We start from the raw sequence: 16,222 nt of genomic DNA on the forward strand, positions 1-16,222 counted from the left end.
TGTTAAAATAATGATTATAAAAGTAACAGTTTCTAAAAAACTGCTTAAGTACTGAGTAACTTACTGCAGTGGAACTTCCAGCATCTCTTAGCCCCAGAACTGAAGACTCTATTCTTCTCTTTTTGGGATTATTTTGGCCCAAAATAAAATGCTAAATAAAATAAACTTTAACAAAAAAAGGAAGTAATAATTAGATATGAATGACTGAAATGCAACTAAGTAAAAAGTAGATTCCTTTCACTAATATATCTGAGTAGAAGTATTTTGATTTAAAAAGAATACAAATCCATCATTACTTAAAGGGCCAAAGGTCATCTTCCACTAAAGGGGGCACAAATGAGTTGTTAAAGCTACAATTAAGATAATATTATTGCATTAAAGGGGCAGAAAAACAAACTGTACAGTTTCCTTACTTCAAATGTAGTCCAGCCAAGACATGCTTGGTATCTGAAGTTTGCTTCTGTAGTTTTGGAGCTAACAGGCTAACATAGCTAACAAGTAAATCAGCAATTAGCATCCAACCTGCATGTGCCTGAATGATCACACTTTCCTCAAACCACGTAGAAATGGGGGGAACTGTGTAAAATGCTGTCATTTCTATAAATCTGATATAGACTGAAGTAACACAGGGTGTGTTTACATCTTGCATTAACATGTTTGTGTCCAGATCTTTTCACTAAAATGCGTCCTCAGTGTGACCAATTCAGAGCCCCCTGCAGTTTTCTCACGTAAAAAGCTTGTCAACACCCACATTATTCCCACTTTACTTTTGTTTACTCTTTTCCTCGTTACTATGAATGGACATGCATGGCCTGGACATCTTCATATGCTTGGAGTGCATGAAGGCCCTTGGTTTGGGGATAACTTCAGCCTTGCGTGTCCTCCGTCTTACATTTTGTTGTTCATTCTCTCACCTGCTAGTCAGAACTAAGCAGATGCATTTTTGCTCATGTAGTTGGACATGGATAACGAAAACTACGACGGCGTTTTAGGGCTACTGTTAATAAAAATCAAAACAGTAGACTTCGAGAAAAAAGTTGTAACATTTAGAGGAAAAAAGTCATCTTTTTCTCTCGAAATAGTATGACTTATTTTTCGAAACAGTACTTTTTTCTCAAAATATTATGACTTTATTCCGAAGTATCATACCGTACGATGTTTTCCGCGAAATATTACGACTTTATTCTCGAAGTCTACTATTTATATTTTTATTAACAGTGGCCCTAAAACGCCGCTGTACAAAAACACATTCCATTTACCCCTGCGTTAAATGTGATCAAGATCCGTCTCTGACCACTCTGAATGTGGCCTGAGATCTGATTGTAATGTGTCTTGGTGGTGTTTACACCTGGCTTTTCACGCAGTCTGGTGAAATCTGAATGAGCCGATCACTGAAAGCGCAAGTAAAGGCAGTGTGAACAGGCCCAACATACACTTTAGCTGCACTTCCAACTCCAGCGCACCGGAGTACTGCGATCTGTCTCCACGCAGACAGAACTGTGTGAAATAAGAGCCCAATCATAGTGCTTAATTCTTTTTATTCGACTCAAACAGGTTTTGACATTTGTACCTTACTCCATGGAATCTCAATGGTGAAACACGTGTAATTGTCACAGCTACAGAGACTACGAACAGTTTAGTTCTTATTTTCTCCCCCCAGATTTCCAAATTGACTCATGGGTCAGTCAGAGGAGAAGGTTGCTCCTCTATGGCTGGACCACATTTGAGCAAAACAAACTCATCTATCATTGGTACGGGATGACTAGCTATTCGGCTAGAGCTAACAAGGCTAACAGATGTTTCTGAATGCTACGCTTTTGTACAGGCATGAATGGACTTTATACAGCTGCAAAACTGCAGGATCTTCCATCATAACCACAATGCAAACCCATTAATTCACTTATTAAACTGATACGTTTATAAACTGAGATCTCATTTTAATCTAGAATGATGGATTAGTGCAACTTGTTTCAAATTTGGTGATGATGGTGCTGTTGGTGGTCTTTTGGGATTGGGATCACACCAACATGATAGTGTGGTTTGATATAATAATGATATCAGTAGCACAATAGATAAGATGACTCATTAGCATCTGCCACGTTTAGCCTAGCGCAGCCAATGCTGACAGCCCAAGGCCGAATGAAAGTGAATGGCATTGGATTTGTCTTATTTTTTCCCCCAGCAAATAGTTAAAAGTGCATAAAAGACACACTGAACTACAACAATGCATCACTGCTCCACTTTAGGGACGTGAAAAATGGCAGAAAAAATAAATAAACTACAGGACACAGGAAACAGGAAGAGGAAATGCATTTACCACCTCGATAGCACTGTTTTCCATTCCAAGGTAAGGCTTTATCAAAATCATGAATAATAATACTCTAACATTCAGTTGTTTTAAACGTTTCTTGTTCCAGTATAATCCCACAATTTTCCCACTTAGAACAAACAAAATAATGCAAAACCACCGCATAGATGGTCCCGAGATAGCAGAACAAACCAAACGCACCTGATGAATGGTGCCTCATGTCTGCTTTAGAGACAAAACGAGGGCTGATGTTGAGGTTTGAACTGGACTGCTGTAACGGAGCTGCTGGTACAGAGGAGAGAGGAGGGGGGCAGTGTGGAGGAGCGGCATACATTAAAAGTCAACTAGTCCTCAACTACGAATAAGGCATTTAAAGATATAGACACGGTACAAGCAATGCAGAGCGGGTGGTTTCCCCCCAGACAGGGTCCCCGTTTTGTGTTTGTATGGTGTGTGTGCATTGGTATGAGGCCCATATGTGAAATACAGCAGAATAGCGTATGTATGTGCATTCCCAGTGCACTGATATGTGAAAGAAAAGAGTGTGTAGTTATATTTTATATCTATATATATCTATATTTTTATATATATATATATATATTATATATATATTATATATATATATATATATATATATATATATATATACACACACACACACACACACACGCATACACACTCAAAGGTCTAAGGCACCTAAGCACATTATTTAAAACCACTTATTTTAACAATAAGTGTGTTTTGCTTGTAAAATTCTAATTTATCATTAGAATAAAAACAAATAAACATAAATACAGAAATACAGTAACAAAAAAATACGCATTGTGAGAAAAGCAGTTCAGAGCTAGTTTGCAGAACAAAATGTTTGCTTGCAAATTTCAAATTTCTCCTTGACGCCACCAGCTATCTTACAGATTTGGTCAAATCCACCAGCATATCACTGCAAAGACTGTGTTAATGTTATTTGGATTTATTCTAATAATTAGTGTTTTATTGAGCAGAATGCATTTATTACCAGGTGCCTTGGACTTTTGTACAGTATGTATGTATGTGTACAGAGTCACTGTCAGAACAAAACCTTCTATGCTCGTATTATTTTGGTTGTTTTTTTTATATTGTTTTTGCAGAATTTAAAAATGCCAACTATTCTTTACACTGTAAAACAACTGACCAATAGAAATGCTCCAAAAGTACTTGTTCCATTAAAAGTTAAGAGTTAAGTTTTACTTCTCCTGTAAAGTTACCATTTAGATTTTGTTGTGACAGTGACAATATTTTCTTAACGTATGTATATGTGTGTTGTGTGTGCATTCGTGTGCAGTTCCAGGGGTTTTCTTGGTCACTAAATCAGCGTCAGACCTGCTGCCTTGCACATTCAAATAAACAAACAAAACATAAACAAACAAAAGAGTAAACGAGAATAGAGCCCTGCCCATTAATATCACCCAATTTATTATTTAACATAGCATGCTGTTGAAGCAACAGTGTTTTAGGTTTTAAAACCTGGTAATACTGAAGGAAGCGTCTGGAGGCTGAAAGAGACGGAGCCTCCACTCCTGTCGTTCAGTAGTTCAGTAGTGCACAGGTACATGTCAGCTAGCGAGTGTGCACTTTCGTGCATTCGAGACTCCGGCTTGGCACAGGATGTGGAGAAACTTTACAGCCAGACAAGCCATTCTGACAAACACCAACAACTGACAAGCCAAATGAACAAGTGCGAATCGAGGAGAACTTTCTAGAGACTCTCCAACATGATACACCAACCCAGCAGTTTGGTTTATTTATGTTTGTTGGAAAATACAGGCTCATCCAAAATGTGACTTTGAGAGCTGGTGACTTTAAGATGTTCAGGAGAAGATCTGGAAAGCCTAGATCTAGAGACTCTCTAACAAGCACACAGATCTAACACAATCAATCTGACATCTGTGTTTACTTGAGAACAGGCTTTGTGATATTCAGGGGACAAAGGTCTTCAAATCTGGACTATGAGTCCAGTTTCCAGTTCTGGATTTTCTAAATCGCTGGTTGATATGACACTAAGTGGCCAATCAGTTCCACCAACAGTTGAGCGATTCCAAAATTCAGGACTGCTCTATTTAAGCTCCAGATTTGAAGAACCTGTGCTCTGGAGACTCTCCAACAGCCACAGGTATGAAACACCAACCCAACGTTTGGGTTTGTTGGTGTTTACTAGAGAATACATGATCAGTATAGTGTTCTAGCTCTGAAGAAGTTTGAAATTTTTTGCAGTCACTGTGTTCTGGAGAACTTCTAGAGCAGCATTACCCAGTCTCGTCCTCAGGGAACCCCAGATAGGTAACTTCTTAGCAGTTCCCAGCACACCTGAGCCAGGTATGCAGCTCTTTAGCATTTGGATCAGGTGTGCTGGGAGCTGAAAGAGCCAATAAGAAAGGTTCTGGTGTGCAAAACACCTAAGGACTGGATTAGGAACCATTCTAGAACTCTCTAGAATTCAATAACAGCTGCAAAATTTCCACTAAAACATCTGTAGACCAAGCAATCAAGAACTGAATACCTGGTACAGGTGTGCTGGGAGTTAGGATAAAGCAAAAATTGGACCGTCTGGTGGTCCTTCAGTACTGGATTGGGAAACACTGCTCTAGAACTTTCCATAACTCAGTGACCACTCCAAAATTTTCAGTCAAACTTCTCTAGATCAAGCATTCAAGAATGAATACCTGGTACAGGTGTGGTAGGAGCTGGGATACAGTAAAAAGTGGACCATCTGGTGGTCTCTTAGGACTGGATTGGGAAACACTGCTCTAGAACTCTCCACAACTCGGAGAGCACTCTAAAATTTCCAGTCAAACTTCCCTAGATCAGGTGTGATACCTGGTACAGGTGTGCTGTGAGTTGGGATACAGTAAAAAGTGGACCATCTGGTCATCCCTCAGGATTGGATTGGGAAGCACTGCTCTAGAACTCTCCAAAACTCTCCTGACAGCTGTAAAATTTTCAGTCACATGTCTGTAGAGCTCCAGAGGTCTTCAAGTCCAGACCTTAAATCCAGTTTCCAAGCCTTTCACTGTAATTACAAAATCCAGGACCCGAAAACTGGACTCAAGGCCTGGATTTGAAGACCTCCGCACCACTCGCACACCTCTCACCTGTGTTTTCCAAGCTTGAGATGAAGAGACGTGAAGGACGTGTGACGAGGAGCGGAGGCTCTTGACTTCAAAGCGGTGCAGGTGTGCGTGACATCATCAAGCGCCAAGTGACGTGAGACACAACTAGCTACGTACGCTAAAAACTAAAAGCCACTGTTCACACGGCCTACGAACAAATAAACATCTACATCGAAAGCAGACTTACTGTAGCGCCTTTTTAAAAAATTATTCTACATTATTCATCTGATATGGACACTGCAAATAGAGGACTAGAGTTTACATACTATTTCACTTCCTGACGATTTAAGATCGGACCGTCCCGGATATGGAAACAGCCGCGTATCTGTGTTTGAGTTCGGGGGGAATTATCTAAAGCAGAGAATGGGTTAAAGCAATAAATAAAACTTTCTAGCATGATACATACTCTTATATAGCTATGCAGTGATACATGGTACAGGTACTGTTCTGAAGAGTGCATTCGTGATGAACCCAACCGGAGGAAGTGATTTTTTAAAAATGGTACATTCCTATCGGTCATCTCAAGCCACTGAAGCTCTTCCTTGCAATCTTCCAGTGCTGGACGAACGAGAACAGAGGGATGTGTTTGTGTATGAGGACGATCTGTTCTGGACAGATCAGTGACGTGATATGAAGTCTGTACCACTGCATTCTCTTTGAGGGTGTGATATTCATTTGTGTTCCTTTTTTATTATTTATTCTTCATCTTTCTCCTGACGTGATTGGCCGAGGCGGCGTGATTGGCAGGTTTCTACACGCGGGTGAGGAAGGCCAGGTTGAGGCTGCCAGGGATTTGGATGGTCTCCAGGGCCAGAGAGGAGGGGTTGAAGGGGAAGGTGACCGGGTAGATTATTTTGGTGTCAAGGAGAAGCTGCGGTGATTCCTTCCGATCCCGCAGGCGATTCTGAAAAAGAGAGAGAGAGAGAGAGAGAGAGAGAGAGAGAGAGAGAGAGAGAGAGAGAGAGAGAGAGAGAGAGATGGAGATGCCTGTTCATAGGAAGGCCAGAAACAGTGACTGGGCTTTTAAATGATGTTTACTGTGACCGGCTGTTTATTTACAAATATTGTGCTCAAATTGATACAAAAGTAATCAGTATTATATAACAGATTACTTTCTTTACAACCCCAACGCTGTTGACAGCAAAAAAGTTAATCCAAACAGGAGTGCGTTAGTTACTGAGTTGAGGAACTTGGCAATTGGAAAAGGGGAATTCCACTCATTCAAAATTTCTGCATAATACAATGGTTGAGAAGCATACGAAGTCATTCAGAGTGGTTTGATGTGAAATAGATCATTGTAGAGAAACAAATATAGCCATTTTATTTACTGTCCAAAACTACCAGTGAACCTACACGTGTCTTCTGACTTTTATATGGAAATGTTGATGATGGTAAAATAGTGAAAAATCTGAAACATTTTCTTTGGGGCCTATTTTGCCTCACAACATCCTGCATGTATCCCTCCACTGTGTTTTAAGGTCAAAATCTTCATAAAAACTATCATAAAACAGTGTCTCAGTCATCAGGCAGTGAATTCATAACCATTTCATGTAGTAACTTTCTGTGAGGGAACTTTTAGAGGTGGACATCGGGTTCCTATCACCGCCACTGTGAACAATTCTGACTCAATAAGTTTCTCTAGAACGGAGCTTTTCATTTATTTCGTTTTTCGTTTATTAAATTATGCAGAAAATCTGAGAAAAATCCCCTTTAAGCGTCTTCCATTTCAAGAAAAAAGAAAATAAAAGGTATTTAAAAAAGGGTATTACGGCGTGTGTGGAGTCTCACCTGTATGGTTCGTATGAATGTTACCGACACTCTCTCTTCAAATGCATTGACAGGTGTGTACAGGTTCAGCACCTTCACAATCTGGGAAGGCAGGGAGGGAGGGGGAGAGAGAGAGAATATCACTCTTACTTAGCTAAAATATATATTTAAAGGCATACTGTTTGTATGTACTGTGGATGGGCATTTCAGTCAAGTGTAATATTTCTAAGACACAATTTGAAAAATAATGAGGAAATAAAAGCAGCGTCAAAAAATGAGCCACTCTGCATCTCACTGTTACTAAACTAAACTAAACTCAGACCACAAAATCCATATCAGACATGACATTTACACAGATAAATGTCAATCCAAAGCTGCAGCTGTGCTCTGCGCAGTGCTTCTTGTTCAGTGTGCGGGAGCCTTTAGACAGCTGCAGTGGTCTAAAAGTAGTGTTCATTTGTCTTTAATTGGACTAAACAGATTAGGAGCATAAAACACATGTTCTACACGTCCAGAAAGCTCACGGTTCTTAAATGTGAGAATGTATAACATTAGAGAGCAGCCAGTTTTCTAATGAAAAATCCTGGATATTGGCTCATAACATAATATTTAACAGATTTAAATCTACATAGTGAATGGTGAAAGGAAGTTCTAGGGGTTTCCTATTAAAGCGTGCAAATCTTACAATTTTTTTTTCCATGCAAGTTTGTGTGGTTTAATATACCAAATAATACATTTTTGCATTTCTGATGCTTCTGCCCTCTTTGCTTGTGTGTAATACCTGAGCAGTAGTAAGAGCGTTGCACATGGAGCAGATGGCCTCTGCGTCCTCGTCGGTCTTCTTCTTGACCTGCAGCAGCTGAGCGGCCTGGATCAGAGGCTCCAGTGTCTCCTTCGCTCCACACACCATCAGGTTCTTGTCCCTCAGCCACTCCTCCAGCTGGCTCACATTATACCTGCACACACAGCGTTACAGCTTTAACCCTCAGGAGTCACAAGTATTTCCAGAGATAACAGAAGCAGACAAGGAAGAAAAGGAATAAACAGAGAAGATATTTTATTATTAACCCTCTGGGTTCCACAAACTCGCCTGCGCATCAAATTTAATGTTTCTATATCTGTTTCTGTATCTTTCTGATAATTCAGCACAGAAATCCAGTTCAAACACTTCCTGAATCTGTAGAGTCGCCCTTTCCATTCCATCTTATCACGAGATCGTACGAGACTCACATCTGGAGTTATGAGCCTATGAAGAGGGGCTGAGATACACGTCATCTGCCTCTCACCGTGTGGAACTGGTGGATTGGTGTGTCCGTCTACATTGTCCGTCTACTGTGTGAAACTGATCAATAGACTCTGAGGAAATCACTAAGGACTGACCATCACGCCCGAAACCCTTCATTCCTCATTCAGTCCACATCGGAGACTCATGTGAAATGGTGTGCAGAGAGTTTAGAAAAGTAGTGATGAAGATAATGGAGTATTTTGATATGAAACATGTGAGTATCATGTTATATGACGAGCCTTAAAAGGAGGATTGAAGAAGATATATAACCATAGAGCGTCTGAACTTGATGAAAAGTTATTGTGTGGTCTTGTTTTGCTTTACATTTACATTTTTGCCACATTTTCTGGCATTAAAATGGATCTAAAACTCAATAAATGCTAATAGCTGATGTCCTTGATCAGTATTTTGTAGGTGTCCTCATATGTTACACAGATGTGTGTCTGTGTGCCAGTGGAAACAGCAAAAAAAACACTGCATCACCTTTTCAATTCCGATTTGAGACGCTTTCATATGAGGTCAAATCCAATATGTATCTGATATACGACTTTTATGCCAGTCCAGCTCCACATTCATCATAATTTCGCGCTGCTGAGACCTCATAAACATTTAGGCTGATGTTTCTGTCTTAAAAAAACTAGAAGACACTTATCGCAGCCGCTCTGTGTTCGAAGAGATTGTAAAAGAAATGGCTGAATGTGAACGAGGCTGTACCATCAAAGAACAGTTAAAAGTCTGAAAGCAAAGTTTAAAGAATCTGAGGACACGAACCAAAGAAGTGACCATGGCTTTTTATGGCGAGCTCGAACACATTCTGGGTTCAACCTAGCTGTCAGCCAATGAAGCCTCATGACGGCTCCTGTGATGCAGTCAAAGATGAAGCTGAACCCTGTGGGAGCGACTGGCGTTCGTTGGCAGTCATAATTGTTTACCTCTGAATGGGCCACATGAAGCTTTGTGAAGCGTTGTTCTTTTGCTCATGCAGGTCAGTTTAGGAGCTGTTCTGTTCCGACTGATGTTGCATACAGATCACATGTAAAAGATAATGTGAACAGCCAAAACAAAAAAAATCGGATTTGGTGAGAAAATAAGTTTGGGCCACTTTTACCTGCTGTGTGAACATAGCCTTAGTTCCACACTGCAGACATTTAGATCTCTTTGTTAGCTTCTGAAAATCCTCTCCACTTCTGCTAGTTGTGGATGATGCCTGTTTATGCTGCTTCTATAATAACTGCGTAAACATAGCCCAAAAAAAGAAGCGAAAGATCGGAAGTGGATCAGGCTTAATATATCCGACACCCAATCCATTAAAATAGGCCAGGATCAGCTCTGATCCCGATCCAGTGAATCAGATTGAGACATCCCTTGTATGAAAGTCATGAATAATGTTAACATGGGCATGCTAATACATGCTAAATGCTTACGGATGATGATCTGTAATGAGTCATACATGAATAATTATTACTGACAAATTGATAAATGCAAACAGCTGATGAACCTGAACTGTAATCAGTAACATTAGGATTGATAATTCATAACTGCAACTGACTGGTGTACCTGATCTGCAATTAGTCCTATATGAATAATTATCATTGATAATCGATGAACGCTAACGACTGCTGTACATGATATGTTATTAGCGCCCTATGAAAAGTATAGGATTCAGATTTAATAATTGATAAATGCTGCTGGCTGCTGTGCTCGATCAGTAATTAGTCCTGTATGAATGATTAACTGATCAATGCTGTAGTACCTGATCTGCATGCCCTTGCTCCATGAGCACATGTCCTTCCGTAGCAGCAGGTTGTTGAGAGTGACCGCACCGATGATGTAGAACTGCTGTTTGACCACCTGTTTGATGAGCTCGGGGTCAGTGCCATGCTGGCACATAATGGAGTGGAAGGAGTTGAGCTGTCTGATGATGGAGTCCAGTGTGTAGGTCCCTTCGTCTGCAATGCTGGACGTCCGCTTCCGCAGACCCGTCGGCTTCACGCCGGACACTCCCTGGATTGTCTCATGCTCCAGCATACCAGAGACTGGACACACAAACACACAGAAAGTGATGGACACAGAGAGATTAAAAGGTTTTATTTAAAGACATTTTAGTGCCTGATATTGATTTTAAGGGCTAAAAATTTGTATTAGCTTATATTATTTCACATTTGTATTTTTAAAAAAGTTCAGTCAATATCAGCCGGAATTATTAGCCCAAAGCCATGCAGTCAGCTAAATTGCCCCTAGGTGTGTGTGTGTGTGTGTGTGTGTGTTTGTGTGTATGTGAGAGATTATATGTGTCTGTTTGTCTGGCCTGTGATGGACTGGTGACCTATCCAGGGTGTTTCCTGCCTTCTGCCCAGTGATGGATTAATGTCGTCATGGAAACGAAACATTTAAATAATAACTCACCAATCATGGGCTGCAGGATGTTCTCCATGCACTTAATGAGCTGCTGATAAATCTGAATGGCCAGGTCACTCAGAACCTGCCTGTACTCGGCCAGGTCAAAATTACTCAGACAGTGCTCGTTCTGCTTAGGACTGTTATACTTCATAAATTGCTGAGGAAAGAAAGCAAGAAAGAAAGAAAGAAAGACAGAAAAAAGACAAAAAAACAAGGAAAGACAGAAAAGAATAAAATAAAAAGAAACAGAAAAGGGCGACGGGGAAAGATTTGTCAGTATGTGTTTTGAGATCAACAATGGTTGATAAACAGACATACAGACTGAACAGAGCTGTGAAGCATGCTAAATGTCTGTACCTCGTCTCCGCTGTACTGTTTCAGACAGTGCAGGAAGCGGCAAGTGTTGGCCAGCCAGAACGACACCGTCTCAAAGTCATCACCTCTTTTCTGCAGAAAGAAATGACAAAATAAATGGATGATGGCTTTAAAGATGACTTTATTATAAAAACTACAAAAACTCAGACAGGACTCTCCCTCTCTCTTTCTTCTGACTGTATATGTATACACACACACACACACACACGCGCACACACACACACACGCGCACACACTATATGGACAAAAGTATTGGTACATCTTAATCATTGTATTCAGGTATTTCATTCAGTTTCACTGCCACAGGAGTACAAAATCAAGCACCTAGCCATGCAGCCTGCCTGTATACACAGTAGTGAAAGAATGGGTCTTTTTAAAGAGCTCACTGAATTTGAGCGTGGTGCTGTAATAGGCGCCACCATTACAAGTCAGTTCACGAAATGTCTTCCCTCCTAGATATTCCACGATCAACTGTGTGGTATTATTGAAAAGTCAGACTATGTAAAGTTACAGAGCGGGACGCTGAGCACTGAGAAGCATAGTGCATAAAAGTCTCCAACGCTCTGCTGATCAATAACTGCAGAGTTCCAACCTCCTCTGGCTTTAACATCAGCACAGAAACTGTGCGCTGGGAGCTTCATAGCAGGGTTTCCATGGCCGAGCAGCTACATGCAAGCCTGACATCACCAAGCGCAATGTCAAGCGTCGGATGGAGTGGTGTAAAGCACGACACCACTGGACTCAACTGTAAAGTTTGGTGGAGGGATAATGCTATGGGGCTGATTTTCAGGGGTTGGCCTAGAGCCCTTAGTTCCAGTGAAGGGAAATCCTAATGCTTCAGCACCAAGACATTTTGGACAATTGTACACTTCCAACTTTGTGAGATCAGTGTGGGGAAGAACCTTCTATTCCAACGTGACTGAGCCGCAGTGCACAAAACATGGTCCATAAAGGCATGGCTGGGTGAGTTTGATGTGGAAGAACTTGACTGGCACTCACAGAGCACAGACCCCGAACCCACAGAACACCTTTGGGATGAACTAGAACAGAGAACCAGGCCCACTCATCCAACATCAGTGTCTGACCTTACAAATGCTCATCTGGATAAATGGGTGAAAATTCCCCACAGATACTCCAAAATCTTGTAGAAAGCTTCCCAGAAGAGTGGAAGCTGTTGTAGCTGCAAAGGGGGGACCAACCCCATATTAATGCCTATGCATTTAGAATGGGACGTCATAAAAGCTCCTGTAGGTGTCCCAATACTTTTGTCCATATAGTGCATATAAAGTGGAATATTCTTGCTACATATAGACACACAAACATACATATGGGGTATACAGTGTGTACCAACTATCCTGATATCAAATAAAATTGTGTGTGTTCGTGTTTACTTTGAGGATCTTCTTGATGCTGTTGATGGTGGAGGTGAGGAGTGATCGGACTTTCTGGTCATCGTTGATGTAATCGGCGTGCCGGAGACACATGAAGAGGATGTAGGCCGGCAAACCGGGAATCAGATTCACTGCTACACCACGCGGCTTAAGCTCTATAGACAGGCAAAAATGTAAAGCACAGGAACGTTAGGAAGGAATAATCCAGCATTTTCCAATCTAATATCTATCTGCTGGATCTGTAATGTACAGTAGATCACCACAGACTTAGAAAGGAACAGAAAACCCACTGACTTATAAAAAAAACGCCAATGGGCAGCACTTCAGCTGTGGGAGGCAAACAAACACACAAATCACACCCCACTGTGCTGCCCTATATTACCTTACATACAATACTGTGTTCACAAAAACATTTATGCTTTTTTCAGAGTGCATTTTTCTCAGCAATATGGAACACTTGACATTAGTATTCATACAAAGACAGATCACCTCCTCCAAGTCTTTGGGTTCTCCTTTTTCATTTGGCTTGAAACCAAAATGTGCCCACAATGGTGATGTTGTTTTTGGCTTTGCAACTAAGTCTGAATAAATGTTTGTTTCAAAAGCTGCTCATGACAAGTCAGTGTGATTTACGAATGCAGCTTACACGACACTAAGCTGTGTATGCTTCCACTTGTTAGCCAGCAACATCAGCCTCAGAGCTCCAGTGCTAAAACTAAATAAGTGAACTTCACACACCAAACGTGATTAGGCCGATCGGCTACATTTTGATTAAAAAGAAAGAAGACATTTCCCTTCAGTCATTAACATGAACTTGTGCTCATTCAGTTATTTGTCTCGCCTTATTTTTTGCGATGAAAATGCAAGTAAATCATTCTGTTTGTTTGGCTTGAAATAAAATAAATGGTCGCGGCCACCACAAATCATGGTGGTTAGCACAAATTATCATGATCAGGCAGTTATGTAATAATCGCAACAGGTCTAGATATTAGTTCTACAGTTCATCACTGTAATAACAAGCAAATGGTAACTTTGTAAGAGCAGTAAAAAAACAAGAATTTTTAAACTTTGCAGTATGTAAGTCATTTAATATGTAAATCATTTTGAACCGTTGCTATTGGTCCGATCATCATGAATTGTTCAGACCACATAAAGGGCAGCTGCCATTTTCAAGAGGTGTTAAAAAAAAAAATTCATCAACAGCAATCAAGTATTGTTCAATGTGCTCCACATACATCTTCAGGTTATTTGTAATAGTAAGATAGTAAAAATATGACCTATTGCATCTTTTAAAACAAGTGTGCGTATAACCATAAAAAGATGAAGCAGAGGTGATTATGCACTGCTGACTTAGAACACAGAGGTGATTCACAGGCCTGTACGCAGACGCATACCATGCACACCCAGACGCTACGCCACTGCGTGTGTCTTACCCAGGATGAGGTTCTTGACCAGCTTGAGCTCGTCCTCCTTCTTGTATTCCAGCATTCCCTGGAAATCCTTCTCTCTGCGTGGAATGCTGACTGGACGGATCGGCTCATCCGCCATCTGACCCGGAGACACGTTCTCGATCTGACCACCTATACAAACCCACACACACACACAAACACAAACACAAACACAAAAGAAGAGAGAGAGAGAGAGAGAGAGAGAGATAGGTGGAAATTCAAAATGTAAATTTTAAGGGGAAATGAAAAAAATTGTAAGCAATTTCTTTTTTCATGTGACATTACATAAAAAAAAAATCAGTAAATTCAAAACAGGACGTTTTTGCAGCTTGATTTTTATTTATGGACTGGGGAGTTGTTTTGTAACTTTAACAGTGTTTACATGCTGTATCAAATATTTTATTTTTTTTATTTTATTTAGCAGAATGGGCTGTTACCCAGTGTCTGTCAACTAACTCTAAATGTAAGTATTGTGATATAAACTGAGTCTATTCTACAGTTGGGATTTCTGTAAAGCTTGAATTCAAGGAAGACTCTACCTTCCAGGTCGTTTATCTTCTTAGCGAACACTTTGAGCTGCTTCTTCAGTTTTCGGACCGTCTTATCCTGCTTCTCCAGCTGCTCCATGAGGTCCTACACAAGACACAGACACCAGAACACTGTGAAACCACTGCTGAGGGGTTAACTCAGGGTGGGCAGCAGAGGAGTTTAGTGCTTAGGAATCAGTCATTAAAGGAGAGAAGCAGGTTAAAGCTCAGATTCAGTTCAGTTCAATACAGTCTGCAGCAAAGAGTGATTAAAAAAAACAGAGAGAGAGAGAGAGAGAGAGAGAGAGAGAGAGAGAGAGAGAGAGAGAGAGAGAGAGAGAGAGAGAGAGAGAGTGTAAGTGTGTGAGTGAGAGCTGTGTGCTGAATCACACCGCTGTGGGTTAAAACAACCAGCTGTAGTTAAAACTCAGCTCAGATTCTGTGCAGCACACTGACCTCCATTAGTGCTCACACACGTGCACAACACACACACACACACACTCCTCTACATACAATCATCCTCCGCAGAACGCTGATTCTGTAGGCTTTAGGGTCCTCAGTGGGATTCACCTGCGAATCGAGAGGCACAGTGATAAAAAGCCCCCGCACATACACACACACACACACACAATTAGGAGAGGATGGGTTAGCCTACACACACACACACATATACACACACACACACACACAATCAGAGGAGGACGGGTGAGCCTACACACACACACACACACACACACACAATTAGAGGAGGACGTGTGAGCCTACACACACATATACACACACACAGACACACCCACACACAATCAGAGGAGGATGGGTGAGCCTACACACACACACACACACACACACACACACACACAGTCAGAGGAGGACAGGTGAGCCTACACACACAAACACACAATTAGAGGAGGACGGGTGAGCCTACACACACACACACACACACACACACACACACACACACACACAATCAGAGGAGGATGGGTGAGCCTACACACACACACACACAATCAGAGGAGGATGGGTGAGCCTACACACACACACACACACACACACACACACACACACACACACACACACACACACACAATCAGAGGAGGACGGGTGAGCCTACACACACACACACACACACACACACACACACACACAATCAGAGGAGGACGGGTGAGCCTACACACACACACACACACACACACACACACACAATCAGAGGAGGACGGGTGAGCCTACACACACACACACACACACACACACAATTAGAGGAGGACGTGTGAGCCTACACACACATATACACACACACAGACACACCCACACACAATCAGAGGAGGATGGGTGAGCCTACACACACACACACACACACACACACACACACACACACACACAGTCAGAGGAGGACAGGTGAGCCTACACACACAAACACACAATTAGAGGAGGACGGGTGAGCCTACACACACACACACACACACACACACACACACACACACACACACACACACAATCAGAGGAGGATGGGTGAGCCTACACACACACACACACACACACACACACACACAATCAGAGGAGGATGGGTGAGCCTAC

The 16,222-nt window shown here is 41.4% G+C and overlaps 1 protein-coding gene across 1 annotated transcript in view; it reads right to left on the reverse strand.

The window, feature by feature from the left end:
* Positions 1 to 3,697: 3,697 nt before the first annotated feature.
* myo5aa (myosin VAa) overlaps positions 3,698 to 16,222 on the reverse strand; it is a 94,997-nt gene continuing 82,472 nt past the window's right edge. The window contains exons 35-44 of the mRNA XM_036564573.1: positions 15,161 to 15,217; positions 14,660 to 14,753; positions 14,106 to 14,252; positions 12,673 to 12,827; positions 11,264 to 11,353; positions 10,913 to 11,063; positions 10,260 to 10,542; positions 8,003 to 8,177; positions 7,243 to 7,323; positions 3,698 to 6,358 (exon numbers count right to left, since the gene is read on the reverse strand). Of these exons, the coding sequence (XP_036420466.1) occupies positions 6,206 to 6,358; positions 7,243 to 7,323; positions 8,003 to 8,177; positions 10,260 to 10,542; positions 10,913 to 11,063; positions 11,264 to 11,353; positions 12,673 to 12,827; positions 14,106 to 14,252; positions 14,660 to 14,753; positions 15,161 to 15,217 (1,386 nt within the window). The 3' untranslated portion in view covers positions 3,698 to 6,205. The remainder of the gene's footprint in view (positions 6,359 to 7,242; positions 7,324 to 8,002; positions 8,178 to 10,259; positions 10,543 to 10,912; positions 11,064 to 11,263; positions 11,354 to 12,672; positions 12,828 to 14,105; positions 14,253 to 14,659; positions 14,754 to 15,160; positions 15,218 to 16,222) is intronic.

This window comes from Colossoma macropomum, unplaced genomic scaffold (assembly GCF_904425465.1).
Source record: "Colossoma macropomum unplaced genomic scaffold, Colossoma_macropomum, whole genome shotgun sequence".
Taxonomy (NCBI): domain Eukaryota; kingdom Metazoa; phylum Chordata; class Actinopteri; order Characiformes; family Serrasalmidae; genus Colossoma; species Colossoma macropomum.